This window comes from Rhinolophus sinicus, chromosome 16 (assembly GCF_057876585.1).
Source record: "Rhinolophus sinicus isolate RSI-liver-muscle chromosome 16, RSI-T2T, whole genome shotgun sequence".
NCBI lineage: Eukaryota > Metazoa > Chordata > Mammalia > Chiroptera > Rhinolophidae > Rhinolophus > Rhinolophus sinicus.
The window spans coordinates 88428308-88452920 of NC_142516.1; the positions used below are offsets into that span (position 1 = coordinate 88428308).

Sequence of the window (24613 nt, forward strand, 5' to 3'; positions counted from 1 at the left end):
TTCCGTGGTTACACTTGTGAAATGCTTGTTGCGTCCAGTGCCCGTTTTCCTTTCAGGTTGTTATTTTCTTACCGATTGGTAGAAATTATATACTCTGTACAATAATTTTTTATTGGTTATTGGTGTTGCAGATCTATTCTCCCAGTTTTGTGGCTCCTCTTTTCACTCTATGATCTCTCTCTCTCTCTCTGTCTCTCTCACTATTAATTTGGAATAATTTTAGATCTACAGAAAAGTTCCAAAGATAGTCCAGTTTCCATATACCTTTCCTCTGGTTTCCTCTAATAGCATGTTTCCCCCAAAATAAGACCTAGCCGAACAATCAGCTCTAATGCGTCTTTTGGAGCAAAAATTAATATAAGACCCAGACTATATTATGTTAGATGAGACCCTATACTGTAGTAAAATAAGACCGGGATAGTAAAATAAGACCCGGTCTTACATTATTTTTTGCTCCAAAAATGCATTAGTGCTGATCGTCCGGCTAGGTCTTATTTTCGGGGAAACATGGTACTACCATGTGGTATAACCATGGTATATTTGTCAAACCTAACAAATGAACAGCTTTACATTATAATGAAGTCAACTGCAGGCCTTATTTGGGCTTCACCAGCTTTCCTCCATGTCCTTTTCCAACCCAGGACCCAGTCCCGGGTACCATACTGCATTTAGACTTTACAGTATCTTGGCATGGATGTGTTCTTCATCTTAGTTGGACTTACTGTCATTGCTTTTATGATTTACACTATTAGCTCCTTATTTCAGGTACCTAGCCTCCTGTGTTTACTTCTAAATGCTTTCAAAGTTTGCCTTCATGACTTTGCCACCTTAGAATTTAATTTTGAATGTGGTACCAAGATCTAATTTCATTGTTTTCTATGTGGCTAACCGATTTTTCCAGCAATATTCATTCATGCATTCATTTACATCTATAATTCCTTTTTTTCTCAGTTATTTTGAGAAATAATTGACATACATCATTGTGTAAGTTTAAGGCATAAAGCATGATGGTTTGACTTACATACACGAGTATTGTGAAATGATAACCACGGTAGGTTTAATTAACATCCATTATCTCATACAGATACAATCAAAGGGAAAAAAAAATTCTCCTTGTGATGGGAACTCTTAGGATCTACTCTGAACAACTTTCCTACATACCATACAGCAGTGTTAGCTGTAGTCACGTTGTATGATGTGTGTACAGCCCCAGTCCTTATTATCTTAACTGGAAGTTTGTACCTCTGACCACCTTTTGCCTGTTCTCTCACACCCCTTTGCCTCTGGTGACCACGAATTCAAAAGTCTGATCTCTTTCTATGAATTTGATGTTTTGTTGTTGTTGTTTTAGATTTCACATGTAAGTGAGATCATACAGTATTTGTCTTTCTCTGATTTATTTCATGTAACAACGCCTTCAAGGTCTGTCCGTGATATCGCAAATGGTAGAATTTCCTCGTTTTTTATAGCTGAATAGTATCCCATTGTGTGTGTGTGTGTGTGTGTGTGTGTACATACCACATCTGCTTTATCCATTCACCCATCGATGGACACTTAGGTGATTTCCATATCTTGGCTGTTGTAAATAATGCTGCAGTGAACATGGGGATGCAGGTATCTTTTCAAGTTGTTTTTGTTTTCTTCAGATAATACCCACAAATGGAATTTCTGGATCATAGGTGGCTCTGTTTTTAATTTTTTGAGGAACCTCCACGCTGTTTTACATTCCCACCAACAGTGCACGAGGGGTCCCTTTTCTCCATGTCCTCACCAACCCTTGTTTGTTGATTTATTGATAACAGCCATTCTGATAGATGTGAGATGATATCTCATTGTGGTTTTGATTTGCATTTCTCTGATGATTAGTGATGTTGAGCATATTTTCATGTACTTGTTGGCCATCTGTTTCCTCTTGGACAAATGTCTATTCAGGTCCTTTGCCCCTTTGCCCACATTTTAATTGGATTACTTTATTTGCTACTGAGTTGTATGAGTTCTTTATATACTTTGGATATTAACCCCTTGTCTGATGTATGGTTTGCACATATTTTGTCCCATTCCATAGGTTGTTGTTTCACTTCGTTGCTGCTTTCTTTCGCTGCCAGCAACATTTATTGAATAGCCCTTCATTTCTCAATGATTTGCAGGACTCTTGCTGTCATATATCTAGTTTTCACATATAAGTGGATCTTTCCTGCACTCTTGATCACTTCCACTGGTCAATAAGTCTATTTCTGCACCTCTATTTTACTTTGTTCTAAAAGGATATCTAGATATGTAATAAGACAAATATCCCCCCCCACCCCCCAATTCTTCAGAAGGATCTTAGATGTATTTGCTTTTTATTCTTCCACATGAGTGTTCTGTTTGTCAATTTGGATTGTGGTTGGGATCATAGGGAAACTTTAGTGAAGAATGGACTCACTACTATACCAACTATATCCATAAATGGGCTATTTCTCTATATTAATTTAGGTCTAATTCATTGTCTTTCAATAAAGGAATAACTTTAGTACTGTACATTTTTGTTGTTATTGTAAATAGTATCTTTTTTAAACATCATTTTTCAGTTTGCTGCTGGCATAGAAAAATGCAGTTGGTGTTGTATGTTGATCTGATATATATTAACCTTTCAAAATTATTGATTGTAATAATTTGACTTTAGAATCTTTTTAATCTTCTGTGGATAATTATATCATCTGTGAATAATGGCAATTTTGTTTCTTTTCAGTGTTGACAATTTTTCTTTTTCTTATTGTACAGTGTTGAATGCTGATTGTGAAATATTTCATTCATACAATGTAAAATTAATTCAAACAGCACAAAAAGTTAAAATTCTCCAAAAATCCCATTACTTGTCACTTTCTTGTCATCTCTTTATTCACACATTAGAGCTATATAATACCTTTTTCCCCCAACTATGGACATTTTATACTTACTGTTTTTTTTGTTTTGTTTTGTTTTGAAAAAGCAAAAAATTAGAAGTAAACCAAATCACTTGTAGTTTTACCTTCTGAAACCTGTTCCTATTAATGTTTCGATGTATTTTTTCCCAGATTTTAAGGCATACCAATTAGACTTAAATAAAAGCAAAACCATTACTTTTTATTTATGTTGTATTTTCTGAAGTCATCAGTTGTTGCTAGAAATCAGTTTTTAATGTAAAAGATTAGGGGAATGGTTCAATAAATTATCTGCACTTTTCAAATAATGCTGCAGCAAACGTTCTTATAGATAAATCACCATATGATTCCTATAAGTAGACATTCATAAGTTAGTTTCATTTTCAATTAGCCCTTCGAATGGTGTTTTATTACATGTAAGGCCACTCTTCATAGCTACTCTTTCGTGAACCAGGCAAGTTTTAGAAGTGTGGCAATGTCCCAGAGAGAAAAAGGAAAGGTAATGAGTGTAGCAGTTGAAACTGTTTAGGAATTATTTTATTTGTTCATAATCCTCTTTGTTTCATACAAGATTTCTGGTGGCTTATAAAAACATTTAAAATGAAATAATTGTTTAAAACTTGGAAAAGAATCAGAATTAAATAAGAGTAGAAAGTTAAAACTAGAGAAAAAGAACAATCTTGGCATGCAAGCTATAAGCTTATCTATATAAAAGACTTTGTAAATTCACATTTGAAGGTCTTGGGGTGGGGTGGGCGATGCAGTTCCTGAAGAAGATCTGGTGCAAAAAGAGGGAGCACACCTGCTCCTCAGGAGTCTTTCCTTAGTAAGTAAAAATAAAACCAAAATAGAATGAAATAGAAAAAAAAAAAAAATCTGTTGCAAAGCTTCATGTAGGAGACAGAATGATAGGGAATCCTGAATCCCATGAGGACAGACGCTGCTTGACCAGATTTCATTTGTCTGTTTGTAAGTCTCTTTATTTTAGACTCTTCTGTAAGTCTAAAATACGTTATGGGCCTTAGAGATCTGATTTCTTCTGTATCTTGAAACATTTTGCTATTTCATGACCTCATGAGATATTTCTCATCAAATCCCACCTGTAATAATAATTTTTAGAAAGGCTACAGTAATAAGAAAATGGAGGAATGATGGAATCACCTACAAGGATGACATAATAGTGAAACGCATCTGTACAAATAAAGTAAATAGCTACTATTCACTATTTTTCAGCTTTCATGCACTTTCCAGTATGGCATGATCTTTCAAGAAGCTATACAAGAAGTCTGGAGATACCATCTTTTAAGTCTTTTTCTTTTTTTTTTTTTAAGTTTCATTAGATACTGTTTGGAATTCAGAATTTTTCATTTTCTGCCCATAGTAATAAGAGAAGGAAATTGCCAGAATAAGACATTTCACAGTGAGCCCTTAGCATGTCTTTTGACCTTTCAAGCAAATTTGAAGGTGACTGTAAAGAGACAGCAGCACTCTACGCTTTAATACTGATGGTGAAATTGATAATATAAGTGAAATTGGAGACTGAGTTGTAACTGACGCTATCCTAGATAAATTTTCTCAAACAATACACGAGCAAACATTGTATTGCCAAAGACAAAGAGAAAATATGGCATTCTCATTGCCCAGAGAAACCTCAGCCAATATTTTGTGACAAGTTTGGACCATCATCACATTCTGCTAAAGGATGTTGACAGTGTTCATCTTCTTTGACGTTCGTGCAACAAAGTCTACTTCATGTGGTTTGTAATTGCATGAATACTGAAAGCAGTGTGTATATAGGTGGTTGGAAGGAAATAAATGATGTAGAAATGAAAAACTTGGTTGATGTGCTCGTTTTCATTGTTATTTATAAAGTAAGTGAGCATATTACTGCATTTATGGAGCCAAGAACATGGCTGTCCTTCAATAAAATCACGAGCCGTCGAAGTTTTCAAAGTGTAGTGCATTTGCTGATACATGAGCAGGAAGAGCCGGCGTTAGTGAGTCGGAACCTGCTAGACACCAGTTGTGCAAGTACAGCCAGTCCTCCTCCTTCGCAGATTCCTTATTTGCAAGTCCGCCCCTCACTGAAATCTATTTGTAACCCCATTATCAGCACGCGCGGCACATTGAGTCATTCCCGACAGTTGCCTGCAAAGAGTGACAACAATCTGCCTCTCCCTGCATGCTCATTTCCAGCTGAGGTCCAATAAGCAGACACACTGCCTTCATACTGTACACAGGGGTCCTTTTCCCATCTCCAGGACGACCTTTTCTGCATTTTTGTGAAATGGGATATTCCAAACTTTTGTCACAGAATGCTAGAGTTGTTCTTGTACAGTGACTGACTGGGTGATGTCGCTGTTTGAAATGCCCCCGAGTGTTGGGCTGCGTGCCTGCTGTCTGGTGGTGCTTCTGCCATGGCAGTGATGTCCCCTGGGGAGCAAATGGCGTGAGTGCTGGTGGCCGTAGGTTCCTCGGCGACCAGTCACAAATGTACATTGAACAAGGTGTCTGTGAACAAACACAGGGACCAGACAAGGAACTTAACCCCGCAGTCGTGAATTGGGAACATAAATACCACATGTGACAAGAACTGACTGTTTACAAGATGCCTGTGTCCCAGGCACTTACCTTTAAATAAAGATCATCCGTTTTCAGTGCACAGCAGGCCCTCCAGTGACATGGTTTCCATCAGCGTCAGCGTGGTTTCCTTGCAATTGTTGGTGAGATAGTAAGAATGTAACTTGTTTCTATCAATTCGCCTTGTTTGTAACACTGGTTTATTTAAACCTGGTTTCGCTTAAAATTCCAGAATCTACTAATGACATTATGTGAAGACTTACTGTATATGCTTTCAAGGCCAGGACAATACGGAATAGAAGTTGGGTTTGCTGTCTTTAAATTCTTATTAAAATTACCTAATGAAGTTCCTTTAAGTTTTCCTTCATTCTTAGTAAGTTTTTCACAAAAGGACTTAAAAATATTAAAAAGGTCTTGTAAGGTTTGACCCAGAAAGTGACTATTTGCATGTGTGTTTTGTGGGTTTATAAAAGCTGAAGGAAGGCCTAAGAAAATGAGTCAACTGGAAGCAGTTCACGCAGTTACTTAGGTGTCATGAGCTGTGGCCCGGTTGAATCTGGAACACTTGCCATAGCTTTTCCTGTGCCTTTCTTTTTTGTTCTTGATAAATTGCTAGAATACCAGTTTGACATGGCACTCTGAGGACAGCCCCAGAGTTCTGCATTTGTAGGTGAGAGCTGTCTGTCTGCAAGTTGCAGAGTAGACCTGCACACCTTCCTTGTGCCTGGGTCACTGCCTAGTGACCGAGTGTCAGAAACCGTGGGTTGTGCCACCACCATTGTAAGAGTGAAGACATAATTCAGAGACTCTGCTACTTTGTTTGTAACAAAGTATTTATGAGAGATGCGCTAGTTAAAAACTGATCCTGAAATGTATGTCTATAGCCTTTAGTGTGTTTTCTGTAATTTTTTGTTGGCCTCCCATTCTTCCCCACTGGACTGAGCTCGAAAGTATGAGTGGTACATTATTGTGTTTTTACACTAAGCGTAGTGCTTGACACTAAGCATTCTGAGTTCCATTGAATAGTGTAGTGAATTTGTGGATGAAGAAATTGATACACAGATGAAATGATGTGTCCAGGTTACCAATTAATGGCAGAATTAGGATGTAGATTCTTATTAGAGGGTGAGAAAGTTAAGTGACATGAGGAACACTTTGAGCCCTTAGCATGTCTTTTGACCCCTGTGCGGGGCCCTTCCCTTCAGTAAGCAGAATGCTGGGAAGTGAGGTTTGGACACAGCCTGCACGTGGTGAGACCCGTACTGTCCAGACCTGCGCAACTGGTAGTTTCCTTGCGTCTGTGTTGTTGGCTGGCTCCTGGTGTCCTCCTGGCATCCTCAGACTCCTGCGTAGGCCCTGTTCCAGCTTCTTCAAAACGTGATCAAATGATAAGGAGTGCATTCTTAAATAGTGCTGGTCAGGCTAGTCTATTTTCACCATTCTCTCATGTTTCCAAAGTCATTAAAAGTATACAGTAAGTACACATTTTATTTTCCATTCTAACAGTTCTGTTTTTGACTACAGAAAAAAATGTGAATATTGTTTTTATTTGAAAAATACATGTTCCACAAAGCACTGAACCAGCTAGTCTTCTTAAAAAATGAACATTAATTCCTGTTTGCCTAAGCATTACTTAGATGAAGTTAGAAAGGTTTTAGAAAGTTTAATAAAAAGCCTACCCATTTTTATTACAATGGTTGAATTGATCAGTTAATTTTACAACAAACTCAGCTCGATTATTGAATAACTGGGGACATTTGTTAAAGGAAAAACTTATAAAATGTCTGTGTAGCTGTGTGACTCTTGTTGTCACGCCCATCTTTTTTCTATGTCCATCGCTTTATGAATCTTCCTTTCTCTTAGCTTGATAAAGATGACATGGTGTACATGGAGGCATATGACAAGTTGCTGGAGTCCTGGCTCACTTTGGTCCAAGATGACAAACATTTCCATAAAGGCTTTTTTACCCAGCATGCAGTTCAAGTCTTCAACTCCTACATTCAGTGCCACCTGGCTGCTCCAGACGGCACAAGGAATTTGGTAAGTTTTAAGCCGGATTGTAAGGACGTCTGTCTCATCATAGGCTCTGTCTTGTCTATTTCACCCTGTTGTACATTGTATAATGCTGGAAATTTAGGATGAGCTTCCTGAGAGGATTTGCTGAGAGCATTGGACGGACAGCAGAAGTCGTCCCCTTGTCTATATGCACCCTATTTGTGGGATGTGACTGGTAGTTGCCTCCTTTCTCTTCTGTTTTCAATTACTACCTGTGTCTCCCTAGTCGTCAAGTGATATGAGTGACTTCTTGTGTCCAAGGGTCATGGATCTTAACAATGTCAGCTCTTTTCGGTGACAGAAGTTCAGTTGTCCTCTGTGTGTGTGTGTGTGTGTGTGTGTGTGTGTGTGTGTGTGTGTGTGTTTAACTCGTCTATCGTGTGCTGTGGGGTTATACCCTTCACTTCTTTCTCTTCTGTTTTCCCCTTTTCTGGTGCCTCCAGGGCTATCGGCATAGTTAGACAGGGGGCCTAGATAGCTGCCCTGAAGGTTGGCTCTGTCCAGCTCCTTTCTCATGTGGAGTGCCCGGGTTAGTTCACAATGGAAAGGTGTGGCTGTGGGACAAAAGAGTGTAGCTCCTCACTCTGTCTCTCTCATCCATAACAGACTGCAAATGGTGTGGCCTCTCGTGAGGAAGAAGAAATTAGTGAGCTTCAAGAGGATGATCGAGACCAGTTTTCAGATCAACTAGCCAGTGTAGGGATGCTGGGAAGAATCGCTGCTGAGCACTGCATGCCTCTTCTGACAAGGTACACACCGCCACAGAGACCCATGGAGCAAACACTGTCCACTGTCCCGGGAGAGCACTTAAGTGCTAAAGACTTTAAATACCCCCCCACCCCCCTCACCCAGCACGCTGGAGCAGACGGACAGACACACTCATGGTTGCATTTCTTGGCTTGTACATTGGAGCCCAGGCACTACAACATAGATGGCAGACAGATTATGGAAAACATGGTATGACACATGATTTGACCCGTGTAATAAATACTTGGAATAACCAGTTTTCAGTATATGTGCTGCCGAAGCGAGCACATGGAATAGCCAGTTTTCAAATGCCTGTTGTAAGCTTTGATTATTTATAAAGCACTGTTTTAATTCTGTGTCAAATGATAAATGACGATTCTTGTAGTGCTTTGAGAAGAGTTGTGAACTATAATAAAGACTCGTATTTGTGTGTTCGCTAACATCTTAACTTACGTGGTCTAACACATGGAAGTTATAGATCGTTCTAGTGTTGCTTACTGAACTTTCTGACGCTGTTGCTTTTGTCCTCCTCTAGTTTATTAGAAGAAAGGGTGACAAGGCTCCATGGCCAATTGCAGCGCTATCAGCAGCACCTACTGGCTTCCCCTGGCTCCGGCTCCATTGATAACAAAATGCTTGATGATCTGTACGAAGACATTCACTGGCTTATTTTAGTTACAGGTTGGTTGGTTATTTCTTTTTAAAATGTGATTGCCAGCTGAGCAGTTTAGGCCTTAAAAGAAGATTCATGTATTAAAAACAATAGTCCATACCTAGTATTGGAGGAAATATGGAGTCAGCTGTTGTATGTTACAGCTACAGATGTGTTCTTTTAAAAATAGTGGCTAACATGTAATCAGTGCCTGTTGCATACCAAGTGTTTTATGTGGAGCTCCTGATAGTGCACGGAGCTAGTACTGTTATTAGGTATTATTGTTGTCATTGTTACTGTCCCATCTTATAAATGGAGAGGCTGAGACTTAGTTGTAAGTCACCAGCCCGTGGTGTCCCATAGTAAGGTGGGCTCAGAGGCGCATGTCGGCAGTCTGGTTTTTAGAGTCTTCTTCTGTAGCCGTACTGCCGGTGTTTCTGTACTGTAAATAATCAGGAAAGAAGTACTAAGTTTTGAAAAAGCATTCCCAAATACTGACTTTTCATATAGATAATAATAGAATTCCTACTAACTTTACAGACTATGTTACTGAAAGTTATTAAAAGGTAGTATATGAAAAAGCCTACATGTCAGTATGAATTATAAAGTTGTTGACTAAAACATTTGTCCTTTGTCCTTTCCTGTTTTTTGAGAGTTAATTATCTAAGAAATAGAACGTCTTCTCATCAAACTTGGAATTAATATATTAAATTTGTAATTTACTTTTACATCAACTTATATGATGTATATAAATCAAGTAAGACTGAAAACATTTATAGTGCAATTTGATAACTGTAGATTTGTTAAGTGTTCGTTTTTAATTTTTTTTAAACTGAAGGCTACCTCTTAGCTGATGATACTCAGGGAGAGACTCCGCTAATACCTCCAGAAATAATGGAATATTCCATTAAGCACTCATCTGAAGTTGACATTAATACAACACTTCAAATTTTGGGATCTCCAGGAGAAAAAGCTTCTTCCATCCCAGGGTACAACAGAACAGATTCTGTGATTAGGTAATATGACCTCTATAGCTGTGCTCTTGTAATTTATACTGTTTTATAAATTCTGAGTTGATGGGTAGATGACTTGAGTGATAGGCACGTTGTCAGTCTCATTCGTGAAAGAAGAGAAAACTTGGAGAAGCCTTCACATAAACAAGGACGGCCAGGACCCAGTGTATGTAAGCAGCACCCCTCTGGTGAGCCTGACAGCCATGCCCAGTCCTGAGGGGGACAGACGTCCGGGATTCTGAACACAGTGAGCCTCTGAGGGGACACCCACCCAAAGGACTGTGCTCTGACCCTCTCCCTCGTCCGTCCATCAGCAGGCCGTGCTAAGGTGGGCCGGGCACCCTGAGTGCCAGAAACAGAACATGGGTGGGTCTCAGCAGCCGGACGCATGCGGACAAGCCTGTGGTTCACAAAGCTGAAGCTGTGTGTCAGTGTCTTACTTAAGGAAAACTGTGATCCTGTCTTACACAGTGGAAATATTTACCCTGGTGAATATGTGAAACCGAGAGCCTGTCAGTAAAGTTATGAGACTGTGTGCCTCAAATGCGAGAATGCCCTTGATCTTCCTAATGGCAATGGCTACTTTCTTAATTAATTCTTAATGGGGACGTTAAGGAGAGGTTAACCCCGACTGAACATCCTCCTAAAAGTAAATTTGAAAACAGTACTTTAAATTTCAGTGCTCTAACTTTAGGTTGCAGGCAGAGATGTCAGTAATGAAATACCACTGGTTATTGTCAATTGCAAAATTAGTAACTCAAGCAGGGTGGGTGCTGTCCCTGTCACTCTCTTTATTTTAATGCGAAAATACATGAGTGTCATTTAAACCTGTGCAGTAGAAAATATGATTTTCAAAAAAACGGAACTGTTAAGTTAATAGCAAGGCAATGTTGGGGGATTTATTTCTTTATTGCTGCATTCTCTTGTTTGACATAAAATACCAGTGCTGTTGGAATAGTCTCCTCCCTTCCCTGGGAGACGGTCGCCATTAGATTGAGTGTCTGGAAACCATCGCTCTGCTTTGCTTTGATTCGTGGTGAATGGTTGTTCTGGGTTTTGTCACATGATACTCTCTGTGTCATAGTTCTTGCTGGGCAGTGTCATCAGCAGTGCTTTCCTTGTATTTTCAGTGCGTTTTCAATTTTTGCCAGTCCCAGGTATGACTGCGGGAGCAAAATATTGTGGTATGTGGGAACAGAGACTATGGAAGGCGGAGGTGAACACCCACCAAGAACATTGACCCTTGTTTTTGTTTTGTTTGTTTTAGTCCAAAGAATTAATGTGAAGCTGAATGGGATGTGGGAGAAAAGTTCCTTGTTCGAGCTAAAAGTAGTTCACATTGCAGAAGTGGTGGTTTAACAGATAGCGATTGAGCACGTCCTATGGAGTGGGCTCTGTCCCAGGACTTGTGATATACCAGTCACACAACAGACCCAAATCGCTCCCCTTTGCAGCTCGTTGTAGGAGAGAGATGCTAAATAAGTTCATTATGTAGCATGTTAGGGGACTATGTGTGGGAAGAAGGTGAGCGGGGTGTCAGGAGTGTGACTTTACAGGGTGATCAGGTCTGGTGAGCAAAGGCTGGAGGTGGGCGACAGCCCTGGAGGCCAGGGAATAGCTGTGCCGAGGCTGCTGTGGGTGCAGCAGCGTGAGGCAGGCTGGGTAGGCGGGGGTATGGCGGGATATGTGCCGGCTCGCTCAGACCTTCGTAGTCTCTGCTCTGAATATGTGGGGTGTGAGCTGGGAAGCTTACTCTGCTGCATTGAGAGAGAAGTATTGGGCAGAGGGGGGAGCAGGGGCTCGATGCAGTCACCCAGAGAAGATGCTGGCCCAGCCGGAGTGATGGCGAGCCTGTGAGAGTTAGGGGAAGCTGGTGCACTGGGCTGAGTGGGGGCTATGAAATGCAAGGTGATCCAGAGTTTCCCATAAAGCCAAGATGGGATGTGGGACCCTGACTGCTGTCTGGGATACAGAATACGTTCACATAGCAGCTGAAGAAACAGAATAGGACCAGGTGTTCATCTTGGGACAGCAACCACTAGCACAGTAGTGTGCGTCGTCGGCTCGTTCTTCAGCCGCCTGAGGTGCCCGGATCAGAAGCGTGGTGAGGGTGCTGGAGAAGCGTCGGGGGTATCTCGGCTGTGGCAGGGCTCCTGGAAGAGATGGCAGGAGGCAGAGGGTGCCTGGACACTGACAGGAGGGTGGGGGAAGGCCTGGGGGGAGCGTCTGATGGGCATGGAGTAGGAGGGGCGCTGTGGAGCTGCTAACCGAAGGGCGAGAAGGGTGAAAGGCTCTGAGACGGGAGGGAACTGGTCAGATTGCTCTGGGAGGGTTACAGTGTCGAGGATGGATTAGAGGATGACAGACAGGTAAGTGAGGGAGCGTCCTCCTTAGTGGCAGAGTGAAGGTGGAAGGGCAGGTGGCTGTGTGGGGGCAGCTCGAGGACACTGCTGCTTGCGAGTGTGGTGACAAGGACAGGGAGGAGTGAACACCGGCTCCCAGGGAGGGAGCCGCAGGTTTACCTGCCTGAGGTGCTTCCACTTTACACAGAAGGCCACAGCTCTCCCTTACGCGGAATCTCCCTGTGGTGGGTTGGCGGGTGTGTAAAACCTGCAGTGTGCCTAATAAGAGGACAGTTCCCAGTAGGGAGTGGGAAGGGACTGAGGAAGGAGAGCCAGGCACTTTGGAAGTCAGGGGGTTTTCAGCCCTTTGCAGTAAATAACACTGCAGAGTGACCTAATCCCGTTGTCAGCTACCAGGTTATTACAGTTTATTTGTGATGGTAGAGCTCTGTGACTTTTGACATATAACTTGGAAGTTCAAATAATTGAGGGACCCTGCTGTTTTAAAAATGCTTTCCACTTAGTTATGTGAGCAAGTTTTCTCGGTGCATATAGTTACCAAAATATGAAAACAGGAGTCAAATTATATTCAGCTGCCTCCTTTTAGCAGTAAGTAATATTCTTCCACAGATACATGAGCTAATTTGGAAAAAATAAAACGTTGCTACATTAATCTCATTCAGAGATGCATAAAATTGTATACTTATGTTTAATTATTTAAATTTCTTATATTTTGGTCAGTTGTACACTAATATGTATTATAATGATAGCTGAATCCAGAAGACATTTAAAAAAGTCTTATGATCATTGGAAATTTTTAAAAATCATATTTCAGTATCTGGACATTTATTTCAGAGAAGTATGTGGTGTGATCAATAAAATGTGTATAAAAATTTATTATGTTAGGATAATATTCTATGGGGGAATGAAATTGAATTAAAAATTTAAGGAAACAATGTAAAATTTCCAACTTGTTTACTTTTCATATGGATGATGGTGGGTATCACAACACTATGCTAATTATATCCCAGTGCATAAATTTAAATGGTGACTGTAACTATTTATTTCAAATTCTGTTAGGTTGCAAATTGTGTCATTTAAAACTATTCTCACGGGAAAAAACCTGATACATCAACTTAAATGTATTGTGAGGCTGTTAGGGTATTTTTGTTCACATACACCCTAAAATAATTTTTAAAGTGAGCACTAGTGGTATAGGGAGTATGTATAGTGCAAAAAGGGGTTTGTGAGCAGAACCTTACAAACCACCTGTGTGAAGAAGTCAGAGGAGGAGGAGGAAGATGTCAGACTAGGAGAGAGGGAGAAACAGAGTGGGGACTCGGGAGTGCCAGGGGCCATCTCAGAAGGGCAGCATGGTCAGCAGGCTCTGGCCGTGTGACATGGCCAGGTGGATAAAACGCTGAAGCCTGCCCGAGAGATTCCATCACAAGGAGACCATGTCAATCACCTTGAGGGCAGCAGACCTCAGGGGATAACAGACCCTGTCTTGGTGCTGATACTCACAGTAATCATGTGATAATGGTTCTTTCCAATCAGTCCTTGCTGCTGGGCCTTTTAGCTGAAGTCAAGTTAAATGTGCCCCACTTCTGCTGTGCGCTCCCCTACTCCCACCCCAGAACAGAGACTGACTTATCTGTGCATCGTGCTGTTATGAACACCACATAGCCATGAGTTACGCGACTTAGGGAAGGACATTGTGTGCAAGATTTTTATTTTTAAATTAACCCTTAAGAATCAAGTTTATTAGGAAATAAATGGGAATATCAGATTTAGAGACAAGACTCCGTATATAGAACATTGTGTGGCAGTCAATTACCAGAGCCTGCACCTTAAAGCCAATCTATGAGACAGACAGTGCCAGCCATGGCAGAGGGAGGTAGTGTGGTGGGCTGAGGGCTTTAATGTTTGCTCTGAACTTTTGATTTTCTGTACTTCTCCATCTTAAACCTGAAAAATCTCCTAAGATGGTAATGTAGCTACAGCTTCAACAGATGTAAGTCTGGCCATGACTCCTCTCCCTTGCTTTGTTTCATTTCCTACTTCCCAAAGGGTCAGCAATAGTGGGGCATTTTTCTACAACCTTAGTGATGAAAATGTCAACTGTATCCTGGCCTGAATCCAGGGAGTTGAGATACAAAAAGGAACTTTTATGAAGACAGTATGGTTAGACAGCCAACAAATAGATCAGAGAATAAATGACTTCTCTTTTATACCTGCAGGCTGTTATCTGCCATTCTGAGAGTTTCAGAAGTTGAGTCTCGGGCAATAAGAGCAGACCTCACTCACCTGCTGAGCCCTCAGATGGGGAAAGACATTGTCTGGTTCCTGAAACGCTGGGCCAAGACTTACCTGCTGGTGGATGAGAAGCTGTATGATCAGGTCAGAATGCGAAGCTGTTGAACTTCGCTTGCATTCGTGATGGTGGCAGATGTAGAAATGAGGACATTTTTCTTGGTGATTTTCTCGCCAAAGTGTGACTAAGCGCTGAATGGACATTCTCCCTGTTGAAGAGAGTTGTATACTATTTTAATAACTCCTCTTAGAGCATATCGTTTGAGCTTATTTTAACCAATTTTCAGTTATACATTGCTATTTGAGAATGGGTCAGTTTATGCTCTTTGTATGTGGTATAAAAACCATGTTAGCGTGTTAATAACAATGATTAAAGCTGACAGGAAAATCACATTGGAAAACGTAAGTGGATCGAGGATGTCTCTTTTGGACTTAATGGAAATGAATTCATTTCTGAAATTGACGTGAAGTAAGCAGTAGTTTATACTTAGATGCTCGTTTTAGTCTGATTTTTCTATGGATTTTTTTTTCAGTTTATCTTTTTTTCTGGCCTAAATAAAATTGTTTTCTCTCTTAAGATAAGTCTGCCATTCAGCACAGCATTCGGAGCAGACACCGAGGGTTCTCAGTGGATTATTGGCTACCTCTTACAGAAAGTCATCAGCAACCTCTCAGTGTGGAGCAGTGAGCAGGACCTCGCGAACGACACCGTGCAGCTGCTTGTCACGCTGGTGGAAAGAAGAGAGAGGTAAGCTGACTGGTTGCAAGAGGCAGTCTCCGTGCGTGCGTGCGTGGGTGCAACTTCGCGTGCGTGCGTGGGTGCAACTTCAGTTTGCTTTTTTGTGTAGTATTTTCAAGTGGCAAACAATTACAAGTTCCTAAGGTCCAGGTAGACCCTGCATGTTTGGAGCAGTGTGTTTAACAAACAATGTCATATTGTTACAAATGCAGGTAGGGCCCTCCGCTGTTAAGAGTGAGGATGGGCTCAACTGTTCAGAATTTGGCATCAGAGTATCTTATGAGTAACATATGTTTAGTTTAGTAATTTATTTAGAAATTAAAAGTGTTAAAAGCACTTTAATATAGAATAGTCTCATTTGATTTTTCACGTATCCTAATAGTATTACCACATTTTAAAGATGAGAAAAACTGATACTTTAATAATACATTTAATTTAATTTTGCAAAGTAAAATTTTTAATGGCTTCTACAGCAAATTCTGGAAATGTTTTTATTTTTCTTACCAAATAGGCATATGATTACTGTTATTACTATTGTCATTGGCTACTGTTTATTAAATTCTTATAATTTACTAGGCTCTGTTCCAAGCATTTCCTGTAGAGTATCTTATTTAATCACGTCAATCTCCGCCATGAGATTTGGGGCTGTCATTGCTATCCCTACTTTACAGATCAGAGAGATTAAGTACATTTTACATTGTCAGATTACCAGCGGGATTTGAGTACAAGCTGTGAGATTCCAAAGTCTATGCCAAGTTTACTGCACTTCAAAAATATTTAAATCTAACCACTCCCATTTTGGTTTACTTAGTCTACGTACAGTGTAAGTAGTGCATCTTGTATTTTGTTGTTTCTTCTCACAGGGCCAACTTGGTAATTCAGTGTGAAAACTGGTGGAATTTAGCTAAGCAGTTTGCCAGCCGAAGCCCACCTCTGAATTTCCTGTCCAGTCCTGTGCAGAGGTCACTGATGAAGGCTCTTGTCTTGGGAGGTTTCGCACATATGGACACAGAGACCAAACAGCAGTACTGGACGGAGGTGACAGTTCCTGTTTACGTTGCCCCCTCTTGTGTAATTACTTGTTTTGTGTATGTTTTGCCGGAAAATGGTCTGTGGAGACATAACCGTGTTAGTCATGGCTATTCTGACATTTTTCCTTCCTAATGAGTAGGCTGGAGCTTATTATTTCACAAATCTCTTATGACTTGTCCACACCTGCTGATATGATGACATTGACTATTATTAAGTATTCCGTAGTTTAGGCACATTTTCCCCAACTCAGATGAAAGCCTGAACTAGTGTATTAATTCTTCATCAACGATCAGTGAGATGCAGCTTGTCTTGAACAAGAAGATATGAATTAACCACTGTATTAGTTTGCCAGGCTGCTGTGACAGAATACTGCCAATGTGTGGCTTAAATAACAGAAGTGTGTCGTCTCCCAGGTCTGGAGGCTGGACGTCTGAGGTCCAGGTCTCGGTTGCTGGTTCTCCCTGAGTCTGCGAGGGAGCCTTGCCAGCCTCCGCCCAGCTTCTGGTGGTCTGCGGGCGGCTTCCATGTTCCTTGGCTTGTCATCACCCCATCTCTGCCTTCATCTTGACGGGACATTCTCCACGTCTGCATGTCTGTGTCCAACTGTCCCCTTTGTAAGGGCACCAGTCACACAGGATTATGGGCCACCCTAATGACCCCATCTTAATTTAACCAATTACATCTGAAACAACCCTATTTTCACATTAGGGCATGTTCTGAGGTACTAGGCGTTTGGATTTCACATACCAACTTTGGGGTGACATACTTCAACCCCTGACAACCAGCAGGGGTGTTGTCTCATATAATAAGCTTTAAATTGGGAACCAGCTATTACCAGTATATGCAGCTTGCCACCCTTAGTCATTGCTTGAGAAGGGACAGACAATAGGCAGGTGTGACCTCGGGAGCAGATGGAAAACCAGGCTGACCATGTATTTCTAGTTTAAATCATTGTATTATGATAGTACAGCTTCATGAATATGCCTGTTCACTCATACCCAGCGCAGCACTGGTTATCTGAAGTTACGTTCTATGTAAGAGGAGTTGGAAAGGGAAAAAACTGGCAAGAGCTTATGTTGGGCTTGACCGTGTAGAACAGAGGTTGGCAAACTATAGCCCACAGACGAAATCCGACCTGCTGTCTGCTTTTATAAATAAAGTTTTATTGAAGCCTGTTCACGTTCAATTGTTACATCTTGTCTGTGGCTGCTTTTGCACTACAGTGCAGTCGTAACTGAGTAGTTGGGCCAGAGGTAGTGTGTCCTGCCAAGTCTAAAGTAGGTACCCTCTGGCCCATTACAGAAAACAGTTTGCCAGTCCCTACTGTGGAGCCTTATTTTATTGGAAAGAGATGAGGATAGTGGCAGAATTCTGTGAATGGTGTTGAGGAAGTTGTGTTCTGTGATTTGTGGTTCCACTAAATTATTTAAGGAAGTGAGATGAAAGCATGCACTTACAGTTTTCCATAAATAATTTTTTAATTGAGATGTAATTGACATGCAGGATAAGGGTTTGACTTACATATATTGTGAAATGATTACTCAATAAGTTATCATCCATCATGTCATATTGACACAATAAAAATAAAAGGTAAAAAACGAAAAGAAGGTTTTTCCTTGTGATGATGACTCAGGATTTCCTCTCCTAACTTTCCTATATACCAGACAGCAGTATTAGCTGTCATCACCATGTTGTGTAACACATCCCTAGTGTGTGTGTGTTTTATAACTGGAAGTTTGTACCTTTTGACCATCTTTCTCCAATTCCCCCTCTCCCCACTTCCACCTCTGAAACCAAAACTTTTTCTATGAGTTTGTTGGTTTTTTTTTTTTTTAATAGATTCCACATATAAGTGAGGTCATATGGCATTTGTCTTTCTCTGTCTGACTTATTTCACTGAGCACAATACCCTCTAGATCCATCCATGTTGTCTCAACAGCAGGATGTCCTTATTTTTCTTTATGGCTGAATTAGTATTTCTGTGTGTGTGTGTGTGTGTGTGTGTGTGTGCGCGCGCGCTCGCATTTAAAATATATAGACACATACACCACAACTTCTGTATCCAGTCATCAATCGACGAGCACTCAAGTTGTTTCCATGTCTTGGCCACCGTGAATAGCGCTGCTGTGGACATGGGGTGCAGGTGTCTTCTAATTAGCGTTTTCCTTTCCTCAGAATATATTCCAAGTGGAATTGCTGGGTCATAAGGTACTTCTAGTTTAAAATTTTTGAGGAACTGCTCGCTATCCTGTTTTCCATAGAAGCTGCACCATTTTACCTTCTCACCAGGAGCACACAAGTTTCCCTTTTCTCCACAGCCTCGCCAGCACGTGTTATCTCATCTTTTTGATCATGGCCATTCTGACCGGTGTGAGGTGATATCTCATGGTGGCTTTGATTTTTGAGCATCTTTTCATGTATTGTGTGTTTCTCTTTCTGCCAGAAGATTTGATGACTCTCAAAATGGGAAATATAATGTATGATTCAAATATTCTTTGTTTTCTATGCTTTTTCTACCTCCAGCAATTAGAACTATTTTGGAAAGTGACCATCCAAGTTGAGGACATGAAGTTGAAGAGATCAATGAAGTATGTAAATCGACCTTTTAAGAAAATTTGTCTTTCATTTTTGTAGGTTCTTCAGCCACTTCAGCAGCGATTCTTAAGAGTGATAAATCAAGAGAATTTCCAGCAGATGTGTCAGCAGGAGGAAGTCAAGCAGGAAATCACTACGACGCTCGAGGCCCTGTGTGGCATTGCAGAGGCCACCCAGATTGACAACGTAGCAATCCTTTTTAATTTTTTAATGGACTTTCTTACCAACTGCATTGGGCTAATGGAAGTTTACAAAAACACCCCAGAGACTGTCAATCTCATCATAGAAGTTTTTGTTGAAGTTGCACATAAACAGATATGCTATCTTGGAGAGGTGAGCACTTCCTACTTTATCCTCAGGATGAAGACTCCCTAAAGCTGGAACACAATAGGAAATGCTTTACTTCAGGTTTAGTGAACATTATCTGAAGTATTTTCACGCCTCCAAAAGATTTTTCAAAAAGACTATTTTCAAAAGAACTCATTATTCAGAGGAAGACATATTGAATGAATATAAATTCTTGCCCTAAAAATATGTTAATGTCTTTGGGCTAATATGTTATTAAATCAAATTCATCCAAATGAGGAATATTTGATAAAACAAATGGATTATGGTAGAAAATTTTAACCAGTTTCTCTGGTAGAAACCCAAGGCTTAAAATTTCAAATGGCAATTTGTATCTTATGTTTTGTAAATCAGATGCGTGTTGAGACACACTAACTTCTTCTATATTCAATAAACAAAGATGTATTTTTTGTCCCATTAAGTTATTTAGAAAGCTGTTTAAAACAGTCTTAATATATTTGTATTTATTAGCAGATTAGTGTAAATCTTGTCCCAAATCATTTAATATGGGCTCCTGATTTGTAATTGTTTTTGTCAGGTCAAAAGTGAGGTTATATTTTAAGTAGTATATATATAGTCACAGATGCATTACTGAGAGAGCAGGCCAGTTCCATTTATTCTGTTTGTGACTTCTGTTTGGTGCTCTGCTTTTGCAAGTCATAAGTTTTAAATCTTAAAATTATCAGCGTTATGTAAGAAGTAAAAGCAGTTCTGTTGCTTAAATTTTATTATCTAGTATTACCTCTTTAGTCAAATGAACAAAAACATGGATGTCAAATTTTATTGTTTGAAAACTGCTAGTATTTTAAACATAACTAATCTTCAGTAGATGCTTTTTTGTTTTTGTTTTAATATAGTTTGAAGCAAGTATCTAGTAGGATTTAGAGTCAATTTACTAGATTATATTTTTAAATGTCTTTACTGTTTAGATTAGGTCCTACCCAGGAGCATAACCTGTGTGTGCTTTCTTGCAGTCCAAAGCCATGAACCTGTACGAGGCCTGCCTTACTCTGTTGCAAGTATACTCTAAGAATAACCTGGGGCGCCAGCGGATAGACGTCACAGCGGAGGAGGAGCAGTACCAAGACCTCCTGCTCATCATGGAGCTGCTCACCAACCTTCTGAGCAAGGAGTTCATAGACTTCAGCGACACCGGTAGGGGGCCGGCCGCGAGGGCAGACCTTGTTGTTTCTATTAAAGCAAAGGAGGATTTTCCTTCGGTGAAATCCTTTGACAAAGTTCCATCCATGTACAGAGCAGATGCAGGTGTCATCTGTGCGGGTAAAGCGAGGCTGGCCGGCCCCCCCTCTGATAATAATAGTATCACTGTTGATTAGGTCCTTCCTGAACGCCAGGCACTGCTCATAGCACCGTGGCGTGAAGTCGGCGCCACTGTCACACGAATTTGACAGATGAGCAGAGGGGCACAGGAGGTTGTCACGTCACTGGCACACAGACACCGGGAAGTTGCAGGGCCCCTGCGCCGCTGCCCTGGGAAACCCCGGCACTCCAGAGTGCAGCGTGGGGGCCGTTGTCGGGGTGGGACGGACTGGACTCGAGCTCTCAGGCCCCCCCTGCGGAAACCTCGCAGGGGTGCACCGACAGCACAGCCCTGGAGACTCGGCCAGCCTTCCGTGCCAGTGCTGTGGGGATGCCTTGTCAGTTGCCTCTGGGGGTGTAGGCACCCAGGCCAGAGCCGGGCCCCCGAGGGACCTGACTCAGAGTCAAGAGCTAATACTGAAAGGCATTTAGAGGGAGATGCCCCGCAGCCTCCCAGGTTGATGGTACAGGTTGCACATCCTGCCCATGTTCTGAGGATAAATGGTAGAGCACATACAGGTGATGGGAGGTGTTCACAATAAAAAGCAAAAAGATTAAAATCACAATAAAACATTAAGAAAAGAAGTTGGGGCTAAAACACTCAGGATTAAAAGTAGGAAATATGGGTAAAAAGAATAAGGGTAAATAGAGTTGAAGTTTAGAAGAAAGAAAAACGAAGACTTAAAATAGAAAATGATAGTATTAGCTGATAAAATATATGGTAAAGGGAAGATAATATTTTTAAGTAATTATTTTTAAAATAAAGTTAATAGGTGAGATAAAATATTTCAAATATTGTAAAGTAAAACGAACATCCTAGGCAGCCTATTAATAGTGTAACTGAAGAGGGAGCTGGTAGCCAGAGCTGGGTCCCCTAAGAGGTAAAGTAGGTATTACTGTGGAAATTATCTAACTCACAGTATGACCAGCATGCAGTGGAGTAGATTCTACTTTTCAAAATATTGATTGAGCTCTAATAGAATAATGTATAATGTAGAACACAGAATGTCTTCTGTATCGAGTACTCAGAGACCCTAAAAAGCTAAATTCAAAAGGGTGACCGTGGGCCACTTACCAGCTATGTCACCATGCGCTTTGCGGGTCCCTGTGCTTGGGGGTTGAGTGTGTTTCACTGCCGTGAGGGTGGAATGTGTCCAGCTTTGTGGACGTTGCACTGCTCCAGCTGTCAGACTGCATGCACTCTTTCTGTCTCACCAGATGAAGTGTTCAGAGGACATGAGCCGGGACAAGCGGCGGGCAGGTCTGTGTCCGCAGCTGACGTGGTTCTGTACGGGGTGAACCTCATCCTGCCCTTGATGTCACAAGACCTCTTAAAGGTAATTGAGGAGGGTGGATGTGAGCATTGAAATGCGTGAGTTCCAGGCCCCAGGAGAGTTTAGACAAGAACGTGCCTCTAGTTTAACTGGGTGTCTGCGTTCCTGCTTATCTAAGTACATGTGAACGTGGAGCGTCTGCGTCCCTGCTCTGTGTCGTTCACACTCGTGCCTGCTGCTCAGGACACAGGCCCCCACTCAGTCCTGCCCAGAGTCCCGCGTTCATGAGGCACTAGGGACAGGAGCAGTGCTTCCTCTCGAGGCTGCGTCCTCACGTCAGCAGTCTCGACTCTCTCACCGCTTGTCATTAAGCAGATGAAGTAAGTTAGGCATGTAGGTGCACACCTGCCTCTGATCCTTCTGAGCACCATTCTCAGATTGAGGGATTAAGCAGGGAAGGAATTACAGGTCACTCCATGTGGAAATCAGGTGGTAGGGACCCACAATCACACAGCTTTTCCTTTCTGTACCTTCTGACTACGTTGTGCCGCAGTCTCACCGCTCAGAGTTGAGGGGCTGGTGGTAAGGTGCCCTTTCTTACAAGTCTTCTCACCAGCTGTCGCAAGACAGTGAGGGTGGGGACAGGCACATGGGTGCGTGCACAGTGGTGGGACGCAGGCAAGCAGGACGGAGAGACTGAGATGCACTCGGAAGGTGAGTGTCCGAGTGGGAGGGCTGCAGAGTTCCAGCCTGGTGGGCAGTCACCATGTGCTCTCGTGATAGATGTCTCTGTTGGGAAGGATTCTGGTGACCCATGAGCCACGTTCATACACAGCCTGTAGGATGGAGCAGTTCAGTCAGCTTGGGTAATGATTGGCTTGTAGGGCTTTTTGTTTTTTTGAAATAAAGCATTAAACATTTAGACTTGTATTTTCTTAAGTGAGGTTAAATTAGATCGCCTACTTTTTACCTCAGTTCTGCAGGTCTGTCCGATCAGAAATTAGATTTGGGGAGTGTGAAGGGCTGACTACTCTGTTCTACGAATACTTGAAACAGTTGGTGTTACCTTCTCGTGTTTTCCAACACGCTTGAATGCAGATAAACACATTTGCGGAACAGTTTATTTACGGGGCGTTTAATAATTTGAGATGTGGCTGCTTTGTTTACTTTTTCCAGGTAAACACGTAGAATTATCTGGAATTGGTTGTAGCTTTTATTATTCAGAAGATAATTGTTTCTACTATGCATTATTTTCCTATTAGTTACAAAAATATTCCCTTTAACTTATTTTTACATTTAATTAGGTCTTTGTGTTTTCTATATCTTGTATGTGTTTTAAAGAAATCATTATACTTAGAGGCTTATCTGTTATTACTTTACTTTTTAATGAAAATAGAAAAGATACCATTAAGCATCTAAATATTTAACTTTTCTTTTTCAGTTTCCAACCCTTTGTAATCAGTACTACAAATTAATCACATTTATCTGTGAGATTTTTCCTGAAAAAATACCACAGCTTCCTGAAGATCTTTTTAAAAGTCTGATGTACTCCCTAGAACTAGGAATGACGTCATATCCTTTAAATGAACATCATTGTCACTTGTCACTTGAGGGAGAGAGCCTACCTGAAGAAAAGTTTTTAAAATTCGTGTTTTTCTTTTTTCTTTTGTGGTTCAGTTTTACTTCTTTAAAAAGTCACCATCTCGATAACTGCCCTAATTCTTTGGGGTTTTTTGTTAGTTTGTCTCATCTTGTCCTTTCACAGATCCCAGAGGCATTGGGCCCCTGGTCCCTAAATCACTTTTTTATTAAGTGCCCCAGTTAATAATGTCATACACTGTTGCTGAGCATCTGATCTTAGCTCCCTGACAGAAGGGAATGCCAGGGCTTTTTATCAGGTGTGTGCCTCATGATCAGAAACATGCTGTGAGTCTCCAACCCCAGACCCCAGACACTCAGGGATCAGCTCCACACCTTGGGGGTCTTTTCTTCTCACATAGCTCAGTGAAGATATCGCACTGATATACTACCTCCCTGTATTCACGTCTGGAAACAGCCATCTGATAGTAGCTGTAAGTCAGGTGTGTCCGCTCTGGTTTGTTCTTTGACCTTCATGATCAGGATGAGTTCGGAGGTTTGCCAGCTGTGCCTGGAGGCTCTGACACCGCTGGCTGAGCAGTGTGCCAAGGCCCAGGAGACAGACTCCCCGCTGTTCCTCGCCACACGGCACTTCCTGAAGGTAAGGCGCTTGGGTGGTTACGTCATTGCCCATAATTCTCTCAAATGAGGACACACTCACCTTCTCTCATGGCCAAGGAGATAATTACTCTGACACACAACCCTCCACTTCTGTTCTGTGTTCTTGAAAACAGATGTGAATACCATAGGGAGTTTGATAACTTGATTGTTATACCACAGCGAGTAATTGCATCTGTATCCTCTCCTTGGCTTTAAAACACCATTTTTTCTAATTTTCAGATTTATTTGATAATAAGTATGGAATGGGGAATGGTCTTACTCAGAGGTCCCCTGTGTCCTTTCAGCTGGCGTTTGATATGCTGGTTCTGCAAAAGCACAACACGGAGATGACGACGGCGGCTGGCGAGGCCTTCTACACGCTGGTGTGCTTGCATCAGGTAGTGCTCAGAGGGGTGCTCCCTCGCCGGGCGGCCTGTGGCTCAGGCTGCAGCACGGGCCCGGGAG

General features: G+C 41.5%; 1 protein-coding gene and 1 long non-coding RNA gene across 5 annotated transcripts in view; one reads left to right on the forward strand and one right to left on the reverse strand.

The window, feature by feature from the left end:
- XPO4 (exportin 4) overlaps window positions 1–24613 on the forward strand; it is an 84142-nt gene that overhangs the window by 57589 nt on the left and 1940 nt on the right. For all 4 annotated transcript variants that reach the window (XM_019715688.3, XM_074330132.2, XM_019715690.3 and 1 more), the window contains 13 exons: window positions 7347–7523; window positions 8145–8287; window positions 8821–8966; window positions 9776–9953; window positions 14533–14692; window positions 15184–15353; window positions 16208–16382; window positions 19011–19304; window positions 20291–20471; window positions 21855–21973; window positions 23352–23482; window positions 24032–24149; window positions 24454–24546. In XM_019715688.3, coding sequence (XP_019571247.1) covers window positions 7347–7523; window positions 8145–8287; window positions 8821–8966; window positions 9776–9953; window positions 14533–14692; window positions 15184–15353; window positions 16208–16382; window positions 19011–19304; window positions 20291–20471; window positions 21855–21973; window positions 23352–23482; window positions 24032–24149; window positions 24454–24546 — 2085 coding nt within the window. The remainder of the gene's footprint in view (window positions 1–7346; window positions 7524–8144; window positions 8288–8820; window positions 8967–9775; window positions 9954–14532; window positions 14693–15183; window positions 15354–16207; window positions 16383–19010; window positions 19305–20290; window positions 20472–21854; window positions 21974–23351; window positions 23483–24031; window positions 24150–24453; window positions 24547–24613) is intronic.
- On the reverse strand, window positions 14763–21860 carry LOC141571088 (uncharacterized). The gene is made up of 3 exons (XR_012495630.2): window positions 21712–21860; window positions 15250–15333; window positions 14763–14814 (listed from the first exon to the last, which is right to left on the reverse strand). It is a non-coding gene; the product is annotated as an uncharacterized LOC141571088 (long non-coding RNA).